This window comes from Molothrus ater, chromosome 5 (assembly GCF_012460135.2).
Source record: "Molothrus ater isolate BHLD 08-10-18 breed brown headed cowbird chromosome 5, BPBGC_Mater_1.1, whole genome shotgun sequence".
Lineage (NCBI taxonomy): Eukaryota > Metazoa > Chordata > Aves > Passeriformes > Icteridae > Molothrus > Molothrus ater.
The window spans coordinates 53,957,973-53,975,388 of NC_050482.2; the positions used below are offsets into that span (position 1 = coordinate 53,957,973).

At 42.0% G+C, this 17,416-nt stretch overlaps 1 protein-coding gene across 3 annotated transcripts in view; it reads right to left on the minus strand.

Moving 5' to 3' along the window:
* CHST11 (carbohydrate sulfotransferase 11) overlaps window positions 1–17,416 on the minus strand; it is a 160,487-nt gene that overhangs the window by 38,751 nt on the left and 104,320 nt on the right. The window contains exon 1 of one of the 3 annotated variants that reach the window (XM_054514892.1): window positions 11,529–11,654. The exons of the other annotated variants lie outside the window; for them this stretch is intronic. Coding sequence (XP_054370867.1) covers window positions 11,529–11,651 — 123 coding nt within the window. The 5' untranslated portion in view covers window positions 11,652–11,654. Of the gene's footprint in view, window positions 1–11,528; window positions 11,655–17,416 lie in introns of those variants that run through there. 3 annotated transcript variants of the gene reach the window in all.

Sequence of the window (17,416 nt, forward strand, 5' to 3'; positions counted from 1 at the left end):
GGAATACCAGCTACAAAGGAGAGCACTAAACCTTCCAGCTAGCAAAGCCAGAGTTTGAGTCACTGTTTAAAAATATTATGTAACATTACAAAGTCTCAGATGCCTCCATCTCCTCTGAATTCAATGCAGCTTGGCCCAATAATTATCCTGAAGCAAAAGCAGAGAAAGACAGTTAATAAAACCCTCCTCCTTTGCTATCTAATGTTCCATCCTCCCACGCTGCCAGTCAACCACTCTTAAAATTACCCTTCATAAAATTCAATTCCTAGCTTCAGAGGGCTACAAATCCCCTAAAAGTCTAATTATATAATTTCTTGAGCCCGTGAAACTGATGCTGTATCTTCTTTAGGTAAGGCCAGGTGCCACATAGAAGCAGTTGTCTGCATACTGATGGCTGTAGCCCAAAATCAACATGGAGAAGTCAGAGACTCTATATGCAGCTAGAAATTAACCTTAATTTTATGAAAACATGGATATATTTTTTTTTCATGTTCATACAACATTGTCTACAGTAACTGGCATACTCCAGGCTCCTCAAGGAAGGCAGGAAGTACCACACAGTACCTGCTGTGTGATTTAATATTGGCTCTATTGTCTAAGGAAAGCCTCACAAATTACAGACAGCATTTGATGGAGAAATTAAAATATCATCTATATTGCAACTGGTCCACTGCCAGCTGTATGGATTGCATTTGAGATGCAGCTGCTGTATAAACAGAGCCATTTACCAGCTTCACATAAGACAGACGGTTAAGTAGGTTTCAGCTGCCACACAAAAGATTCTGAAGCTCTACTTGCCTGCAAATACAGTCTCTGCAGAGCCATAAATGTTTTGAAGTCATGTTGCATTTAAAATCCCCCAAACTGGGCCTGAATGGGCTGAGTATATCAAAACAGTATTACCCAGCTCTTCTGTTGTTGGTAAGAATGCAAGAATGCTAAAAGAAACACTGTTGCCAAACTATGTTTTCTTAAAAGAAATTTGGAGTTTCAACTTCCTCATTTCTCATAATCCTCACAAAGCAGGATACCATGTACCCTGGGAGGTGTACATGAAACCTGTTGAAACAAAAGGCTCTGGATTTCATCAGTATTATGTCTTTTACTTGCTGCAGGCTGGAAAAAAAAAATCCGTGAACAGTCCCATCAAGCTATTACCTTTGGATCTTGCTCTGACTGCTGCCTCCCTGCTCTTGGAGCAAGTTGCTCTGACAAAAGAAAGGGCATGGTTGCAATTGAGATAATACATAAATAGATCACACAGAGCTGACCAGTAAACTTTATTTCAATGCCTTCCCCTGATGGTGTTTCATTTGTCTGTGGGACATGCACTAGAACAGAGAAGCATTCAGACAAGGAAAAAAATTGAAATGTAACACAAAATTTGTCTGTGATTTTAATACTAGCAGTTGATTCATGGCATGGGAGGGCGGGGGAGCAGTTCTGTGGCTGTATAATAACGATCATTTTTTTCCAGCATCACCATAGCAACACTGTAGTTATTGTCAATGAAGCATTTTCATTCTAAGGTGCTATTTTTAGATAATTTTACCTTTCCAGAAGAATTATCCTCTGGGCTGCAATTTATCATGTTTGTTTCTTGGCCCATGGGTGAATTTTAGTGGAACCTTTATTTTATTATTAAAGCAAAACCAACCAGCTCTCTTTTTTTCCCCACAGACATGTATGCACTTAGCTTAAAGTGTCTCTGCTACAGTTCAGACCTGGCAAGTATCAATGAGGGCTGAGCTTCTGGAAGAACTAAAAACAAAATACCAGTCTCCCTCCCTCCCCCAGCAACCACTGGTAAAGACAAGAGGCAGACCAAATACATTTTCAGCACATGAAAAAACCGGGCTGAGGTTGGGAAAGGGGGAGAAGTGAGAACAGCTGGAGGGAGGCTGAAGACCCAGCCTTCTCCAAGGCTGGAGCTAATGGCTGCAGCAGCCTCCTTAGTCTGGGCCTTATCCTTCTCCTAGCAGCTTTCCAAATCTCAGCATCACTCCATGCCCCACAGCAGTATCCCAGGATGCTTCTGCTTAGGTGTCCCAACAGCACAACCACAGGACAACCAGCCTGTCTCAGTGGCTACCCTGTGCCACTGTAGATGGAGAGGAACATTGGGAAAGCCATGTGCGGATCAAATGCCACTGAGTGTCCCCAGCACACCACATTCTACATTTGCAGAGGTTAAATATATATTTGTACAGTGCATACATAGGACTGAGATTGTTGCACATGTCTACAGAGCTTTGTGGACACAAAGTCCACAGTCATTTCAGAAGGACTAAATTGACATAGTAATGCTTTGAGATCTTGCCTAATCAGGCAGCCTGCAAGCAGAAGCTGATTACACATATCCAGCTACAAGACTCAAGTGAGCTCTCTGATCCTGTTGCTGTAAAGTTAAATCGATCCTGCATCTACAATGTGTAACCACATTCACGAGATGTTGAACTGATACAACTATTTCAGTATAAACCTATGTTCCCACACGAAATGCAGATAAAATCTCCACATTACATAAATTCTCAGGTTTCTGAGGGGTTGAGGAATGGTTTAGGAGGTTTGTGATCATACAGCCAGGGTGACAGCCTCAAAGCAATGCCACAAGACAAGCGAATAGAGATACCCAGGCACACAAGACACCTGCTCACATGCAACCAGGGCTGCTGAGGAAAATGTCTGTGTGACTCTGGGCCAGGCACATCATTGTGCTTAGCAGTGCTAAAACCTCTGAGAAGGCATGGTGCAAGCCCCACACAACAGTGACAGGCTGCTGGTGGCACCCTGAGGGTCTTTCATGTGTTTTTTACATCCAAACAACACTTTAGCCTCAGAACCATGACATCTCTGCAGCACTGCAGGGCTGTCAGGAAATGAACCTAGAAGCACACAGGTTGGGTATGGGGCCCAACATCAAACGTGCACACCACGTGCAGTTTGCATGCAGTGATGGCATGGATCTGTAGAAAAGCAGGAACAATTTCCTATTCACACTGCTGAATAACGTTTATTGTCCGAAACCACGGTCTGCTTTTGGGGTCTGAAAACAGTTCCAAAGTCCGATGGTTTCCTTAACTCTATCTCCTGTTCCACCCCTCTGAAATGTGTTGAGCACAATCCCTTGGCATAAATGACATGCTTGTGCATCCTCCATCCCAGCAGCCATCCTTGAGCAGGATTTGGGAGCACCCCTTGCCCTGTTTCAGCCCCACAGCTCTCATCAAACCCTTGTAATCATGTCATCCTTTGCTCAGAGCTGTGGTCTCAAGACACCAGACACCTAACTCATAGAAATGGGAGTTTGGAAAAGACTAGTTTGGCTCTCAAATTTAAAACACCAGTAAATAGTCCACCTATTACCTTGGCACAGGTTTTGTATGCAACTGCATAAGGGTTATTGTTCTTAAATAACTCCAGTCACAAGTCGAGGAGAACTTAGATTACAGAGCACTATTAAGAAATCAAGGAATAAAGTATCTACTTCTTGAGGCTTCCTGTGTAGCCACAATATTTCTATGAAGCGTATACTATATGATATCACACATTCTTCAAACCTAAACTTAGTTTTTTGTTACTTCATGAGCCTCTTAGTTTATTGACTAAGAGGCTCATGAAGTAACAAAAGTCTCTGTCTGACACATAACAAAAAACCTACACTGGACCAATGCTGGAAACAGGACAACACTTCTCACAAAAATTCTGCCTTCCTCTTCTGTTAGACATTTTATACTCCAGAGGAAGAAAAGCAACCTTAATTTTTTTTTTTTGATTTTCAACCTTAATTATGTCTAGGCAAGCTGTAGTAAAGCAAGAAATTAGGATAATGTCACTGCTCCCAAACAGTTCTCTCACCTGCCACACTTTCATACAAGGAGCACCTCTTGTTAAGTTTGGTTTTCATTATCAATTGAATGCCCTTATTCTGCTCTCACGTTGTGGAAGCATTAACAAATAATCATTATTGGAAATTATCTTTTCTGAAAGCTGCTATTATGTATCTGCACGTACTGCCACCTTCTTCGTTTGTAGCCTGTACCTATGAGAATAACTCCTTGAAGCACCAGCTATCAACTGTTTGTGGTGATTATGGGGATGTGCTGCCATATTAAAGTTTCTAATCTAAATAAAGGAGTGCTAAAGTATTGCAGCTTCATGATAAGAGAGCACAGGCTGGAAATCTCAGCAATCCTAAGTTGATCTGAGCAAAACTTGGCCTGATTTTATAGATGGTTGGTCCAGAAGCCAGTGCCAGTGCCCAGCTGGGCCAGCAATATACATGAGAATATAAGTACCCAAAGAAAGCAACACACCAAATCCTTCTGCTCACTGTGTAAAACTGTAATTACTGCATTAAAAAAGACTTGAATAACACCATCTTCTCCCTAAAGAACACAAATTGAAGTGGAAATATGTAACTAGTATCCAGGGAAGCAGAGAGGACCATAGAAGTGCTAGATAGTAGAGCAAATTTCCTTTGCAATGATTCTTTTTCCTTCAAAATACACCTCAGGCCAAACAAATCTGGCCACAAATTCCACAAACTATTTCAATCAAAAAGGGCATGTTTGTAGTGGGCAAGAATTTGAAATGTTTATTCAAAAAAAACATTTTAAAGTCACTGGCAGGAGAAGAAAACCTAGCCTGCAGGAAAATATTTTTCTATACCACAAAAAATCATTCAGCTTGGGCTGAGAACAAAAAACATAATTTATAAACCCTTAATTTTGGATTTCATTTTAATTGGGAAATCCCTTTCTTTTGTTCACCTCAGATACATTTTCTGTTATTTGTTGGATGGCCAACCAGCTGAAGAAATCAAGTATTCAGCTCAACTACTACCAAGCCTGTTATAATTCTAATTTAAGGTCCCTGTATGGCAATTGCTTGGTGCTGACTTGTGCTGGGTTTTGCAATAGCACAACCTATATCTTCTGCATACTTGCCAATATTTCAAAAACTATAAATGGAAATCTTCTTCAGAGAGGAAAGTAAGGGCATACCCAAGGAAATACACTGGTCTTTTAAAGATTTATTTTAAAAGTCAAAGAGGAATGCACGTCAAAACTTCCAAAGAATTGTAACCTGTACCTACCAATTATAAGGGTTGCTAATTACTTGCTTGGAGGCAGAACCTTAGCCTAATTTTTATGCACATCTATTGCACAGTTCTGACTCCATTTAGGGCAGAAAACTTTCTAGGTTTCTTTTTATAAACTGGCAGCAGGCATACCTACCTTTGAGATCTCTTCTAGCTCTATCTGGACGACAATGCACTAAGCCCCAGAGTGAGCCGCCCTCATGACAACAGCTCAGCTGAAAACAGTATTACTATTTACATGCCCAAACCCAGTTTACTGGGTTTCAGTCTTTTTAGTCTGCTGTTCCATTCTCCAGCCCTCACTGTGGCTTTTCTTCTTTTTAGCATACAATTCTGATTATTTAAAGAAATTCTTTAAAGCTACTTAAATTGGAAGTCAAATTGCTGGTTCAAACAGTTCATCATTAGGCTTAAAAATTTTAAAAAGAGTACAAGAAAACACTCCTGGTGATCCAGTGGCCAGCTTGGCAAGCACAGAAATAACAAACCGCAAAGCAGCCAAGCTCTTCTGGCACTTCTTCCTTGGTCCTCACATCTCTTCTCTGAACTACTACAGTAGTTCATGGATGTTACCATCCATGTTTGTTATTTTGCTGTGGTCACCATGCTTTTGGCTTCTGCTGTTCCCTTATAGAACTGAGGTGCTCTGTGCAACCTCCTGTGCACCAGCAGAAACTCTCATAGGGAACCAGGCAGACCCTAAGATTCACAAGTTCAAGATTCCCAGTGCCGAAGAGACAATTGAGGATATCCAAATCCAGTTTTAGAAAGGCCATATCCCAATGGCATTCTTCAATCTCCACGATCTCTAGAGACATTATAGTCACTATATAATACAGCTCAGTAGCATGAAAAGATGCCTGTGCTGGCACGCTGGATATGGGAAAAAAGGGAGACCCATGCAAAAAGCTCATCCCGAATATGTTGCACATCTCAACATGACTCCTAGACTCCATTCATATATTTCAGAGCTAGCCTGGGTGTCTCAAGATCCCTGTAACCTGCGAAAATCTTGAGAGAAGCTAAGCCACATGGTTTGGCTATTTGCTACTGTGCAGGACAGAAAGGAGTCAATGGTACTGATGGGCTTAGGGTTCCCACTCTCTTGCATGTCACTCAGTTCAGTCTCCTATCATGCAATCCCCAATGGAGAAGAAATTTTGGGCTAAAGAATATCTCCCAACCCTAAAATCTGTGAAACACTGAAACCAACTGTTACAATAAGGTCTATGTAAACATTTTAATTAAAGGAAATTAATCACATGTACTTTTGTTGTACATCGCTCTGGAAAGTCTACAGTTTCCCTTTGCAAGTCGGAAACAATTAATGTATTTTAAAAAATAAAGCTTTTTAGGTAATTGGTTTTTTTCCCTGCATCTACAGGAGAGGGCACATCCAGACAGAAAGGCTGTGTCCTGCAAATCTTCAACCTTCCCATAGCCACTGCTCATTGTTGTGGAAGTTTAGCTACAGCACCCAGGAGTCAGCTGGTAGTGTCACCCTGGGCCGTGCTGGGTACCTGGGAATTGCTCCCATCTCCGTCCCACACCTCCCAGAGGCTGCTCTGACTCTGAGCAGCCTCTGGCAGACACAATTCATGGGAGAGGTGGTGCCTCACCCTGAAGGCATCCCGTGTATGTCCTCACCTTCAACTGAGCACACTAATACACAAACTAAACAGTCATATTAGCAACACCATTGCTATGATTTTCATGTAACATTTAAAGCTGTCTTTTAAGCTTTAAAAATCATTACATCCATGTGTCCTGGGCTGCTGTGCTTTGGCATAGATCTGTGTGCAGATGGTGGGTTTACCTCTCCTCCATAAAGCACTAGCACTGTTAAGTATCATTTTAGAGTGCTGCTTTGGACTGCAAATATCCACTAAACTATTGTTTGTTACAAGTCTGCCTGCTTCTGCATTATAACACCCCACAAAGTTTTATATTTAATTCCTAATGGAAACACTACATTACCTGTGAAAGTCTGATCAAACACTGCTGCTCCTTATGTTCTGTCACTGCTGATAGGCACAGCAATATATCCTGCCTTTTCCAGCATAAACTCCCTTCCATGCAACAGGCTTAAGTGGGGTATTTAAAATGAAATGTTCTTCACAGGGTCCTGCATCCCTTGACCCCTTTACAGGTGTCTATCACTTGATCAGTTGAATAACTCTTTGTTTCCTGCTGTCTCGGGGTGTTTTTTTTGTTGGTGGTGGCTTTTTTTGTTGTTGTTGGGGGTTTGTTTGTTTGTTTGTTTTTGGGTTTTTGTTTTGTTTTGGTTTTGTTTTTGGCAGTTTTTTGTTTGTTTTTGTTTGTTTTCTTCTTAAAACAGTTCTGTATGCTTTCTGATCTGCTTTCTGTAACCACTATATTGACTCTTTCAGCTAAGGACTGATCATTTGTTTAACCTAACTCTTCTTGAAATAAAAGCTTTATTTGTTGTCCCTTGTTTCATTTACTTTTTAATGGTGGCTAATAAAGACTAAAACACATACATGCTATATATTTAAAAAAACAACAAGAAATCAACACAGAGGTGTAATTTTCAATCATTGCTCTGGAAGGGCACAGGAGGGAACAGGGCTATTGTTAGGAAAGCTTGGGGTGCTTTGGCAAGGTGAAGGAAATGCCTTGGCACTTGCCAGCATCGTTTCAGGCTGTTCTCAGTCCTGCCGGGTATTGGCTTTTCATAAGCACTGAAATACCTTTCTCTTTTCAAATACATGAATAAACAAAACAAAACAAAACAAAACAAAAAAGCAGCACTGCCTGAAATCTTGCAGGAGCAGGAAGGGGTAATCTCAATGTGTCATTTGTTTCAATCCAAATGATCAGCCAAATGCTGCTCTGAGGAGTTTGGCTCTGAGCCCTGTTGCAGAACAGTCATGCTCCAATGTCCCACTGCAAAACAGTTTCCAGTTTGCTAAGGGGCTGATAGAGCTACCCAGCCTGTGCAGTCTGCACATCCTAAATCTGTAGAGGATGTTTTTCTGTTTTCACTGCTAAAATTGTATGATGGAGGGCAGGACAAGTAAGCCTGTTGTAGACTTTCTTGCACATTGGGCATAATTTGTGATGCTTTATCAATTTAATTGATGTCTGCAGATCCATTCATCCATTCCAAACTCATCACTCTTTCCTGAAGCTAATCCAGACAAAAATAAGAACAGAGGAAAAAAACCATAACTAGCCTTTAAGAATGTACTGGTTTGTAAAATTAGACTGTGCATGAGAGACACACTGGTTATCATTCAGCTGCTGAAGCAGGGAATCTCCAAGAATTCCATTTACAAAGGATTGACTGTTCTGTCAGGAGCCCGTTCATATGTGCTCTCAAAGTTCTGGAAGTTTTGTTTTGAATTAATTTTGGTTTTCGTAATACAGACTGCATTTTGAAGACCCAGGATCTGAGAGCGTCTTGCTGTCAGCTACTTTGATTATAAAGCAAGTCTCACAATCCCAGCATGTTCTGGGAGAAGGGATGAGGCTACCTAGATGACATTCCAATCTAGATGACCTAACTACGTGAGACCCACCAGGTGGGACAATTCCCTGATGCTTACAGTCACACAGATAGGTAAACCATAAAAACTTAAGAAGAAATAAAAGCAAACATATCTTCAGAAGTTTTGTTTCAAAAATATGCAACTCATTAATTTTTTTTTATTATTAGGGAGCCAATGATGGTTGGGAAACGTGGCCCTTGGGGACTGCACTAAGAGTTCAAGAGAGTGATTGCCAATCTGTGTATTTTCAGTAAGTGCCAGAGAGCCTCAGCAGTGGCAAAATTACTCTCCTGTTACCACCCTTTGAAATTTTGTACCCAGCACACAAGATATGACAGTGAATAAAGCAAGAATCCATCCCACCCTTCATCATACCAGCACCTGAGGATGGGGATGGACTGAGAATAAATCTGGGGGTAGAAAATCCTTCCCTGCTGGCATCCCTCTGGATGGCAGTAGAGACAGAAGCCCCATCTGCCAACAGTTTGCTCTGGAAAAACAGGAGATGATCTCGACCTTCAGATTCCATCAATGGAGAAGAGAGATGTTCCAGCACATATGAGCAAAACAACCCTCTGCAGCAGCTGGCAGCAAAAACATTGCAGCAGCATGGGTTTGGGAAGAGGTGCAAGGGTTTGCCAGTTTGCCACCAGGTCTCCAGGGTGGAGCTGCTTGGCTGTTTGGATAAATGGGAGCAGACCTGACAATATGGAAGAAGAATGAGGTTAATGTGTGTCGCCACTAAATGGTTAACTACAGAAATGACAAAAATTAAAATTTCCTTGAAAGAACAGAAGCTGCTTTTCTGTAGGGACAGAGAGGTAATTTCTTGGAAAAAAGCGTTGACTGAACTGCTGCTCCCCTGTTAAGAGCTATCTAGGTGCAAGTGACTCACAAAAAATAGTAACACAGGGTTTTCTGTTTGTAATATACTGAAAGCTATAGGGCTTGATTCATAAACACTGACAAATCCATGGGACTCCATGTGATTCACTCAAATGGGCTTTAGACCAGATCAAGAGCATGTTTTATTTTATAGAGGGTCTCAGAAAACCATAAATTTATTACTCAGATATAAGAGCACCAACTTCCTGCAGTGGGTATTAAAAAGAAAGAAGAGTTCTCAGGCAAGGAGCAAGGCTTCACTGTTGCAACAGCCAGCCTCACACTCAACAAGGAATTTAATTCCTGCTTGTATTGCGTTTTTTGAGAGCTGCTAGGGTAAGGAGGCAAGGACAGAGGCATGGCAATGTGCCTCCATGCTCTCTCCCATCACTACCAGGAGATACGAACCCCAGCAAGCTCTCTCCTGGCCAAGCTGGCAAATGAGCCAGCTCGCACCTAACATGGCTGTGATAACTGGCACCCAAACTCACTTCATGAATATCACCATATCTCTGCTGGTGACAGCTCCAGAGAATTAGTCAGTCCAGCCAACACAATCCTTGGTTAAAATTCCACCACCAAGTGAAGCTGGAAGAGCCCCAGGATGACCTTTCCTAGATTTGCTTACTCTGGTACTTTGAGGAATTACCCACAGTTTCCACACCTCATGGAACATAGGCATACTGACCAGATTCAGCTGAGGTTTTTTGAGGTCCAAGCACCAGCCCAACAAGCCTGGGATGTACCAGGACATCTCACCCCATTCCCATCCAGGCACACGGAGGGTCTGGCACATGAGGATCTCAGCCCTCCATTTCTGATGTGGACACCACAAGTTATTGCTTGGTCACTCTGGCCTTGAACTGGCTCGTGCTGAGCACCTCTTTGCCCATCTTACCCCTGCAGAACCTGATATTGATACTTAGAGTTGGTATTACATAATTCTCCCTCAAGAGCAGCCTGCACCTTACAGCCATGGTGCCTTCAGCTGCTGCACACCTTCTCTTTAATTCAGGGGAGAGTTTTCCTTTTGTGACAATTCTCCTTTGCAAAGAGGAAAAAGAAAGTAAAGAAATGCCATACAGCTCCACCCTTCCGTGGCAGTGTCTGCCTGGCACAAGACATCAGTGTTTTTATTCTGTATTTTTACACATCCTGAACTTTAGGAACCACATGTTCAAGTGTGGCAAACACACCCATTAATCAACAACAGTCCGGTGTTTGTCCTTGTCATATCCTGAAAGTGAGGTTAGCCTGCATGCCAGAGCAAATGCATAAAAGCAAATAAACTCAGAAATTGGTTTACACTGCCTTTAACTATCTGCAAATAAACATTAAAAACATATTTTCATACCTTATCAAACTGTTTGATATTCCAAAAGTATGCATCCAAGTTTTTCAGACTTGTATTAATCCAAACCAGAAGCATCTCTTTCTGAGATCAAGTGTTTGTCATGTAAAAATAACCTCAAAGTTAAAAAGATTGTACTTGAATAACTAAAATGGGGCAAGAAAAGATTCATAAACAAATAAACACAACTCCGCAAAACAAAAAAGTTAAAATTACCTGGTTAATTTTACAGATCACACAGAGAACTTTTCCTTACATAAAAACAAGCTCCTGATTGTTGAGGCTTAATACAAAGCCCATTAAAAAATGGAAAATGCACTAGAGGCATGGGAACTTTCAGCACAGCTGATCTAATGCAAAAACAAAGTATGTAATTGTTGGCAATTAACAAAATTGTGCCTTGAAGAGTTACTAATTTATCCAAAGCTCAACTCTGAGCAAGGACTGACTACCTAATGATTTTCATTTTTCCAAAGACTGTCACACCACAAAGAAGTTGCTAAGAATTTGGCTTCAGCACTGGATTTCTCCCTGTGATACAATAAAAGTGGACTTCTTGATCATCTCTCCTACTTCCCTGCTTCCTTCAAGGACTCTGCACCTTCAAAAGAGCAGTGACAGAAAGAAGAGTGGCACTGAAATTTTGCTAACTAGGACAGCATAAACTTCAGATAACCTTCAGATGAAGTTCCACCTTCACCTTCAGTGAAAGCCGCTGTGTAAGAAGCCAGAAGGGAATCTCTACTGATTTGTTATGGGAGACCACCAGAGAGAGTCCAATCCCTTGGGGAGCAGGCATCTGGGACACGGTCTGCAAGAGAAGGACAGGACCAAGGGAAATATTTAATGGCAAGTGTCTCCTCCCACAGAGGAGGGTGAAGCCCACTGAACTTCCAAGAGGCAATGACATTCATGGAAAGCCTGCAGTACGTGTCAATCACACTGCACCCAAGAGCAAATGTGGTTGCCAGCAGCAAATTACCAGGGCCTCTAATTTGTTGCTTTTTCAGTATCAAACTCTTTTTCATTGCCAGAGTGCTTATAAACCCAGAATAAACTTGTTTTCATCTAACTCACTGCATGTTACTGTGCACCTCACTTCATTTCCAAGGCACCTATGGATGACCTGCTTCCTATGGATTTCCTACAGAAGCATCCTGAGTGGGAGGAGGGCTCACACATTAACCCTTTCAATTACTTTTATATTTAGCAACCAAAATCAGAGTCCAAACCAGAGGATTATCTTAGCCCACACAACATAGGGACAAAATGAATTACTTCCCGCCCCCCCAGGCTGAGTTTCAGCAGAATGCCTGCCAAGGAAGATGATGGTCACAGATATGCCTTTCAGGAGACATCCACACCAAGGCCAGTGGGAGGGAAATCATTCCCTTAAGATTAAGAAAATGAGAAATCCAAACTGGAGCAAGTGCCCTCCTCCCATCTCCTGCAGATTCACAGGATTGTGGAAGATTACCAGGAGCATCGAGCCCGAGCTACTGCCTCAGCTGGTGTGCAGAGTTTCACAGACAGGCTCCAAATTGAGTAACTTGTCTATGTGAATTTTTAATGACTTTTTGATTGTGAACATATGCTGTGGCTGGGCTTGCTCCAGCTCCCAGCTGAAATCAGCTGGCACCTGTCAGGGTGCAGCTCTGTGCCATGTTTTGTTCAGTTCAGTGGGGGACTCCAGCCAAAGCAGGTAGTCCTGGTTTCCTTGTCCTGTCCAGCATTTCATGGATCAGATCTGCTCCTAGACCAGACACTGGGGAGAGTCTGTGTTCAGTTACCCGCAAGGCTCCACAAAACACTACCACAAATACAGTTACCAGGGCTTCCTCTTCACTGTGCAGGGGCTTAACCCTGCAGGAGCATCCCCCACCCACCTCAGGAACTATTGCTCCAGTAGGAAGAATATCAGGAGCTTGAAAAGTAAGGAATTGAGAAACAAGCCAAGGGCAACAATCAATGCTCCTTGTTCATCTTTTGCACTGTTTGACCATTCCATTTCCAACACAGGCATCCTGCACTTATCTCAGTGCTTTTCCTTCTAAAGAACCAACATTTCAAAACATTTTAAGACATCAAGGAAAAAAAGCAACCTGACCTAACACAAGAAGCATTATCAGCAGAATCATTTTGTTAGAACAAATGTCTTCTGCATTCACCCAGGAATGCACCCATTACTTCTTACTCTGATAATTGTTAACTGTTTGGAATTTAGGCTCAAAATCCAGACAGTATAAAAACCATTTCTGCCAGGTACCTGAGCCTCCCAAATTTTCTGTTATTCTGTAAGAACAGCAGATGCAGTGAGGAAGCTCACAAGCCTGAAACAGAAATCCTTGCTTGCTATTTCAAAGAGCTTAAGAGGGAAAAATAACAACTCCCATTGAAATGTCACAGAAATTAGATGTCTAACTGCTTTAGATGCCTGTGAAAACCCTGCCTACTACCTTTCTTTTTCTTATTCTCTTTTGTGGTTATGATATTCCAGAAATAAACACCCTGAGACATTAAAATGGAAAGCTAGACTGCAAGAGAACACACCACACTTCTGATGAGCAAGAAAACCACCCCACTCTTACTGTTTTTATGTTTTTTAATCTCTTCCCAGTGGACAGTTGTGAAATCTTTAGCTGCAGCTTGTAGCAGCTGTGTAGTATGTAGCAGCTGTGTAGTATGCCTCACATTAAATACACTGGTGGGTCCTGCACAGTCATTCTGGCACCACTTCTATTTCATAGAATGCCTTCAGTTTTTCTACATAACCTCAATCATTTATCAATCATTCACCAATGCCAATAAATCAAGGGGTCTGGAGACTCTTAAACATAAAAATAAGGAGCTGTAAAAAAATATTACTACAGCAATTAAAGCCTCAAATAGTAATAAACTCCACTTGCATTACACTTTTAGAAAGCCCACTGAAATTAAACAAACATCCAGTATCAACAATATGAAAGGGGCTTTTTCTTCTAGTTTATAATAGCTATGGGTTTATCCAGAGGAGAGGAAAATTAGGGTTATTTTTATAGATCATGGAGACTATAATGTAAAAAATGGGGAAGGGAAAACAAAGCAGAGAAAAGCAAAATAAATTAGTGAGTTTTCTTACAGAAGACTAGAACAACATGTACGAGAATTTACAAAATAAAAGTGAATCTTTATTCACAAATTTTAATCTTTGGTTTGGATCAAGACTGTATGGTTAACAAATCTATTCTGAGTCAACCTCACAGCTGGGTCTTTTAAAGTAAGTTTTCTATTTTAATACATAAACTTCTTTTTTGTTGTTTTCCTCAAAAGGCTTTTTTATTTTCCAGAAAAGCCTTTTTTTTTCTGCCACCCAAGATGAGAGAAAAAAGATTTGCATCATTGAAGAAAAGAAAATTATAAATATAAGCCAGATTGGGTGAAAACACAATCATGAACAGACCTAGAGGTCACCTTTTTTAAGATTGCTGCTCAAACCCCTGATGAGAAAGGGGCATTCCTTTTCAGAAGGGGTGATGTGCTCTAATTGCTGGGACAGTCTAGCACTGCATTTACTGTAAGAGCCTGACCATTAATTTCCACTAAAAGCCAAACAGCAATGTCGGTGTGTCCCACAGAGAGAAGAGGCTTGGGTTTCACCCATGCCAAAATCCTGAGGTTTTGTCAAAGTATTCCCATCTCCCCTCTCAGGGAGATGGGAGCTTGTGACTACATACAGTTTTTGCACTGGGAAGCTTTTGGAAGTGTGCCATGAAGTGGGCCTGGCTCACGCTGCTGGGGCAGGGCTCTCACTGGGCTTCTATGTTCCACTCATTAGGTGAGGGCAAACACTTGTGAAGAGGAGCTTTTTATGACAGTAAAAATTCTGCAGGGGATCCAAGTGCTTTGATTAATGTCTTTATTAAAAATTACCAGTCCCACAGTGCTGTTGGTTTGGGTTGGGTTTTGTTACTTGCCCACCAGAACTACTGCCAACCCAAAAGGACTAATGCATCGAACCAAACAATAAATGCTTTGACACTTTTTTCTTTTCCCCAGCTCTTTTTGCTGGAGCTTTTTTGATGGGATCAGGAGTGACATCCCACCTTTAAGGGGGCACACCCTTCCCTGAGTCTCTGCACTAAGGCTACAAGAGTTAGAGGGGGCTGCACCAGCAGCCAGACCTGAGGAGACATGGAGAGCCCTATCTGGGAGCCTCCCTAATGGACCCCAGGTCGGGGCTGTCATGGGACCACAGAATGCAGATCATGGGCTGGAAGGGACCTTGAAAGATCATCTAGTTCCAAACCCCGTGCCATGGACAGAGATACCTTATGGGAGACCAGGTCATTCAAAGCCCCATCCAACCCTGCCTTGAGCACTTCCAGATGTGCTTGTTAAACATTTTTCTGGCCCAAAGTAATGCACTTACGATTTCTTACATTTATCAATCACCTCCAAAATGTGCTAACCGAAAAAAAAAATCATAAATATTGATTTCATCTGGAAGAATAGCACTGGAGACTGAAGGAGGTTTGGTCTGGAGGCTGTAGCTAGCTGGGTTTCTGGGATCAGTGGAAATTTCCTTCTTCTTTTTTTTTTTTGCAACAGTATTCTCTTTCAGTAGTTTCCTCTCGGCTACAAAGTGTGCTTTTATTATATCTGTGTTGAGTCGTTTCCAATGATGCACCTAAAATAGATGAAACTACCTCTGTGTGCTTTCCTGTGTCTGAATACCAAGCTGTGCTGTCTGTAGCAGCGCTGGCACCAAGACCAAGCATTCAGCAAAGCCATGAACTGTGCCAAGCACAGGTACTGCCAATATCACCACCAAGACAGGGCCAATAAATCCAAACACACTGTGCATCTCTTATCTATACTCCCTCTGTGCTCAGAAATTCAGGGGCTTCTTTTCCCAGAGAGGTTACTACCCATCTCCATGCACCTCCACCTTTCAAAGCCCAGGCAAGCTGCAAATCTACAGCAGGAGGACTAACAGACTTAGCACAAAGCTTTATAGAAGCTGCAAAATGAAAGGAGTTCCTGGAAAATAAGCTGTAGGCTTGGAAGATGGCTGCAAGGAAGCCTGGCAGAAGTGGGCATGATTACCTGCACCCAAGCCACTCCAGCTGGAGATCTGGCTGAGGAGGCTGCGCCGAGCATGCAGGGGGGGGCAACTGCCGGCCAGCTCCTCACATTTAATAAATTAGCATGGATAAGGAAGGTAAGATTGGGCTAACAGACACTGAATATATACAAAACGTCTATATGAAGGTGCATAAACACCACTGTTTGAGTCTGACTCATCGTGTCCTTATTATATTGCTGGTTGCTTGGAGACTGACTGAATGCACACAGCAGCAAAGATGCTGGCTTTGGAGTCACCACCCTGCCTTATTTCCTCTTTCTCTGTGCACATAATTTTCCTTTAAAGACTTGCCTTGCCTCTGCAGATTGCTTGACTCCCTCTGCCACTGTGGAAAACTACAGCAGGGGAGGCAGCCAGGTGTCCAGGAACACTGTTGGTGTTGTTCTACACTCACCTCCCAGCCCTGGCTCCATGCACTGCAGGGGGAAAGAAAGCAAGTCTTTATTCCTCTACAGGCTGGCCTGGATGCTAAATTTTACCTTAAGCCGGAGCAGTCACAGATTGCTTATTGAGAGACATTCCCACACATTTCCAACAGGTTACCCTGAAATCCTCAAACTTCCTTAGCTGGGAATAAATACCTACAAATCCAGGAAAGTGGTGGAAATGCAATGGGAAACTTGAGCATGTTCCACTTTTTGACAGGCATGGCACAACTGAGCTGAGATGGTTAATGTGAAAATCTTGCTTGGCTCATTCCTTACACAAAACTGAGCAGAGTGGAGACAATTATTCGTAATTTAACATGTACTGAAATTTAATGCCTGTCATATCCTGAGTGCTAGTATCACACTTCAGAGCCTGAGCCTGTAAAATATAAGCTGACTTCTAGGACACTGTTAAATTACATGGGCCAGAGTCTACCTTAGGACAAAAGTAAGGATTGTGTGTCCACTTCCAACAGCCCAGAATCTCATGTATTCTTAATAGCTGGAAACCAAGCAATATGAGGTGGTACAGGGTAATAAATGACCTCTTACTTCTGTTTTAAGAGGTCTTTATTCCCCCTATCAATCTCATCTTTCACACCAGGGTAACCAGCTAAAAGCTCTTTAAAAATACATAGGTGTGCTCAGGGCACATCCTGCAGATTTTTCTGAAAAGACAATTTCTGTAAATAAATTATTAGAAAGAAAGCAGAAGAAAAGAGCCTTTGGTGGGAATTTCAAAAGAGTAAATGTTCCCTCTCTGGAGGCCAGAGGACAATGGGAGGCAGGCCAGCCTCCAAGCCTTGGACTTCTCTGACCTCAGAGCTGCTCTCTCTACCTAAAGAGGATGCCAACTGATTTTTGCTGCAAGTAAGAAAAAAGTGGCAATGAGTTAATTGGAATTTCAGGAAGGAAAACAATTGTAGCAACAGTGAAGGAAGAAGCTTTACAGAGTTTACTCACAATGCACTAACAGTGAATGAAAAGCCCTGTACTAAATCAACCTCAGAA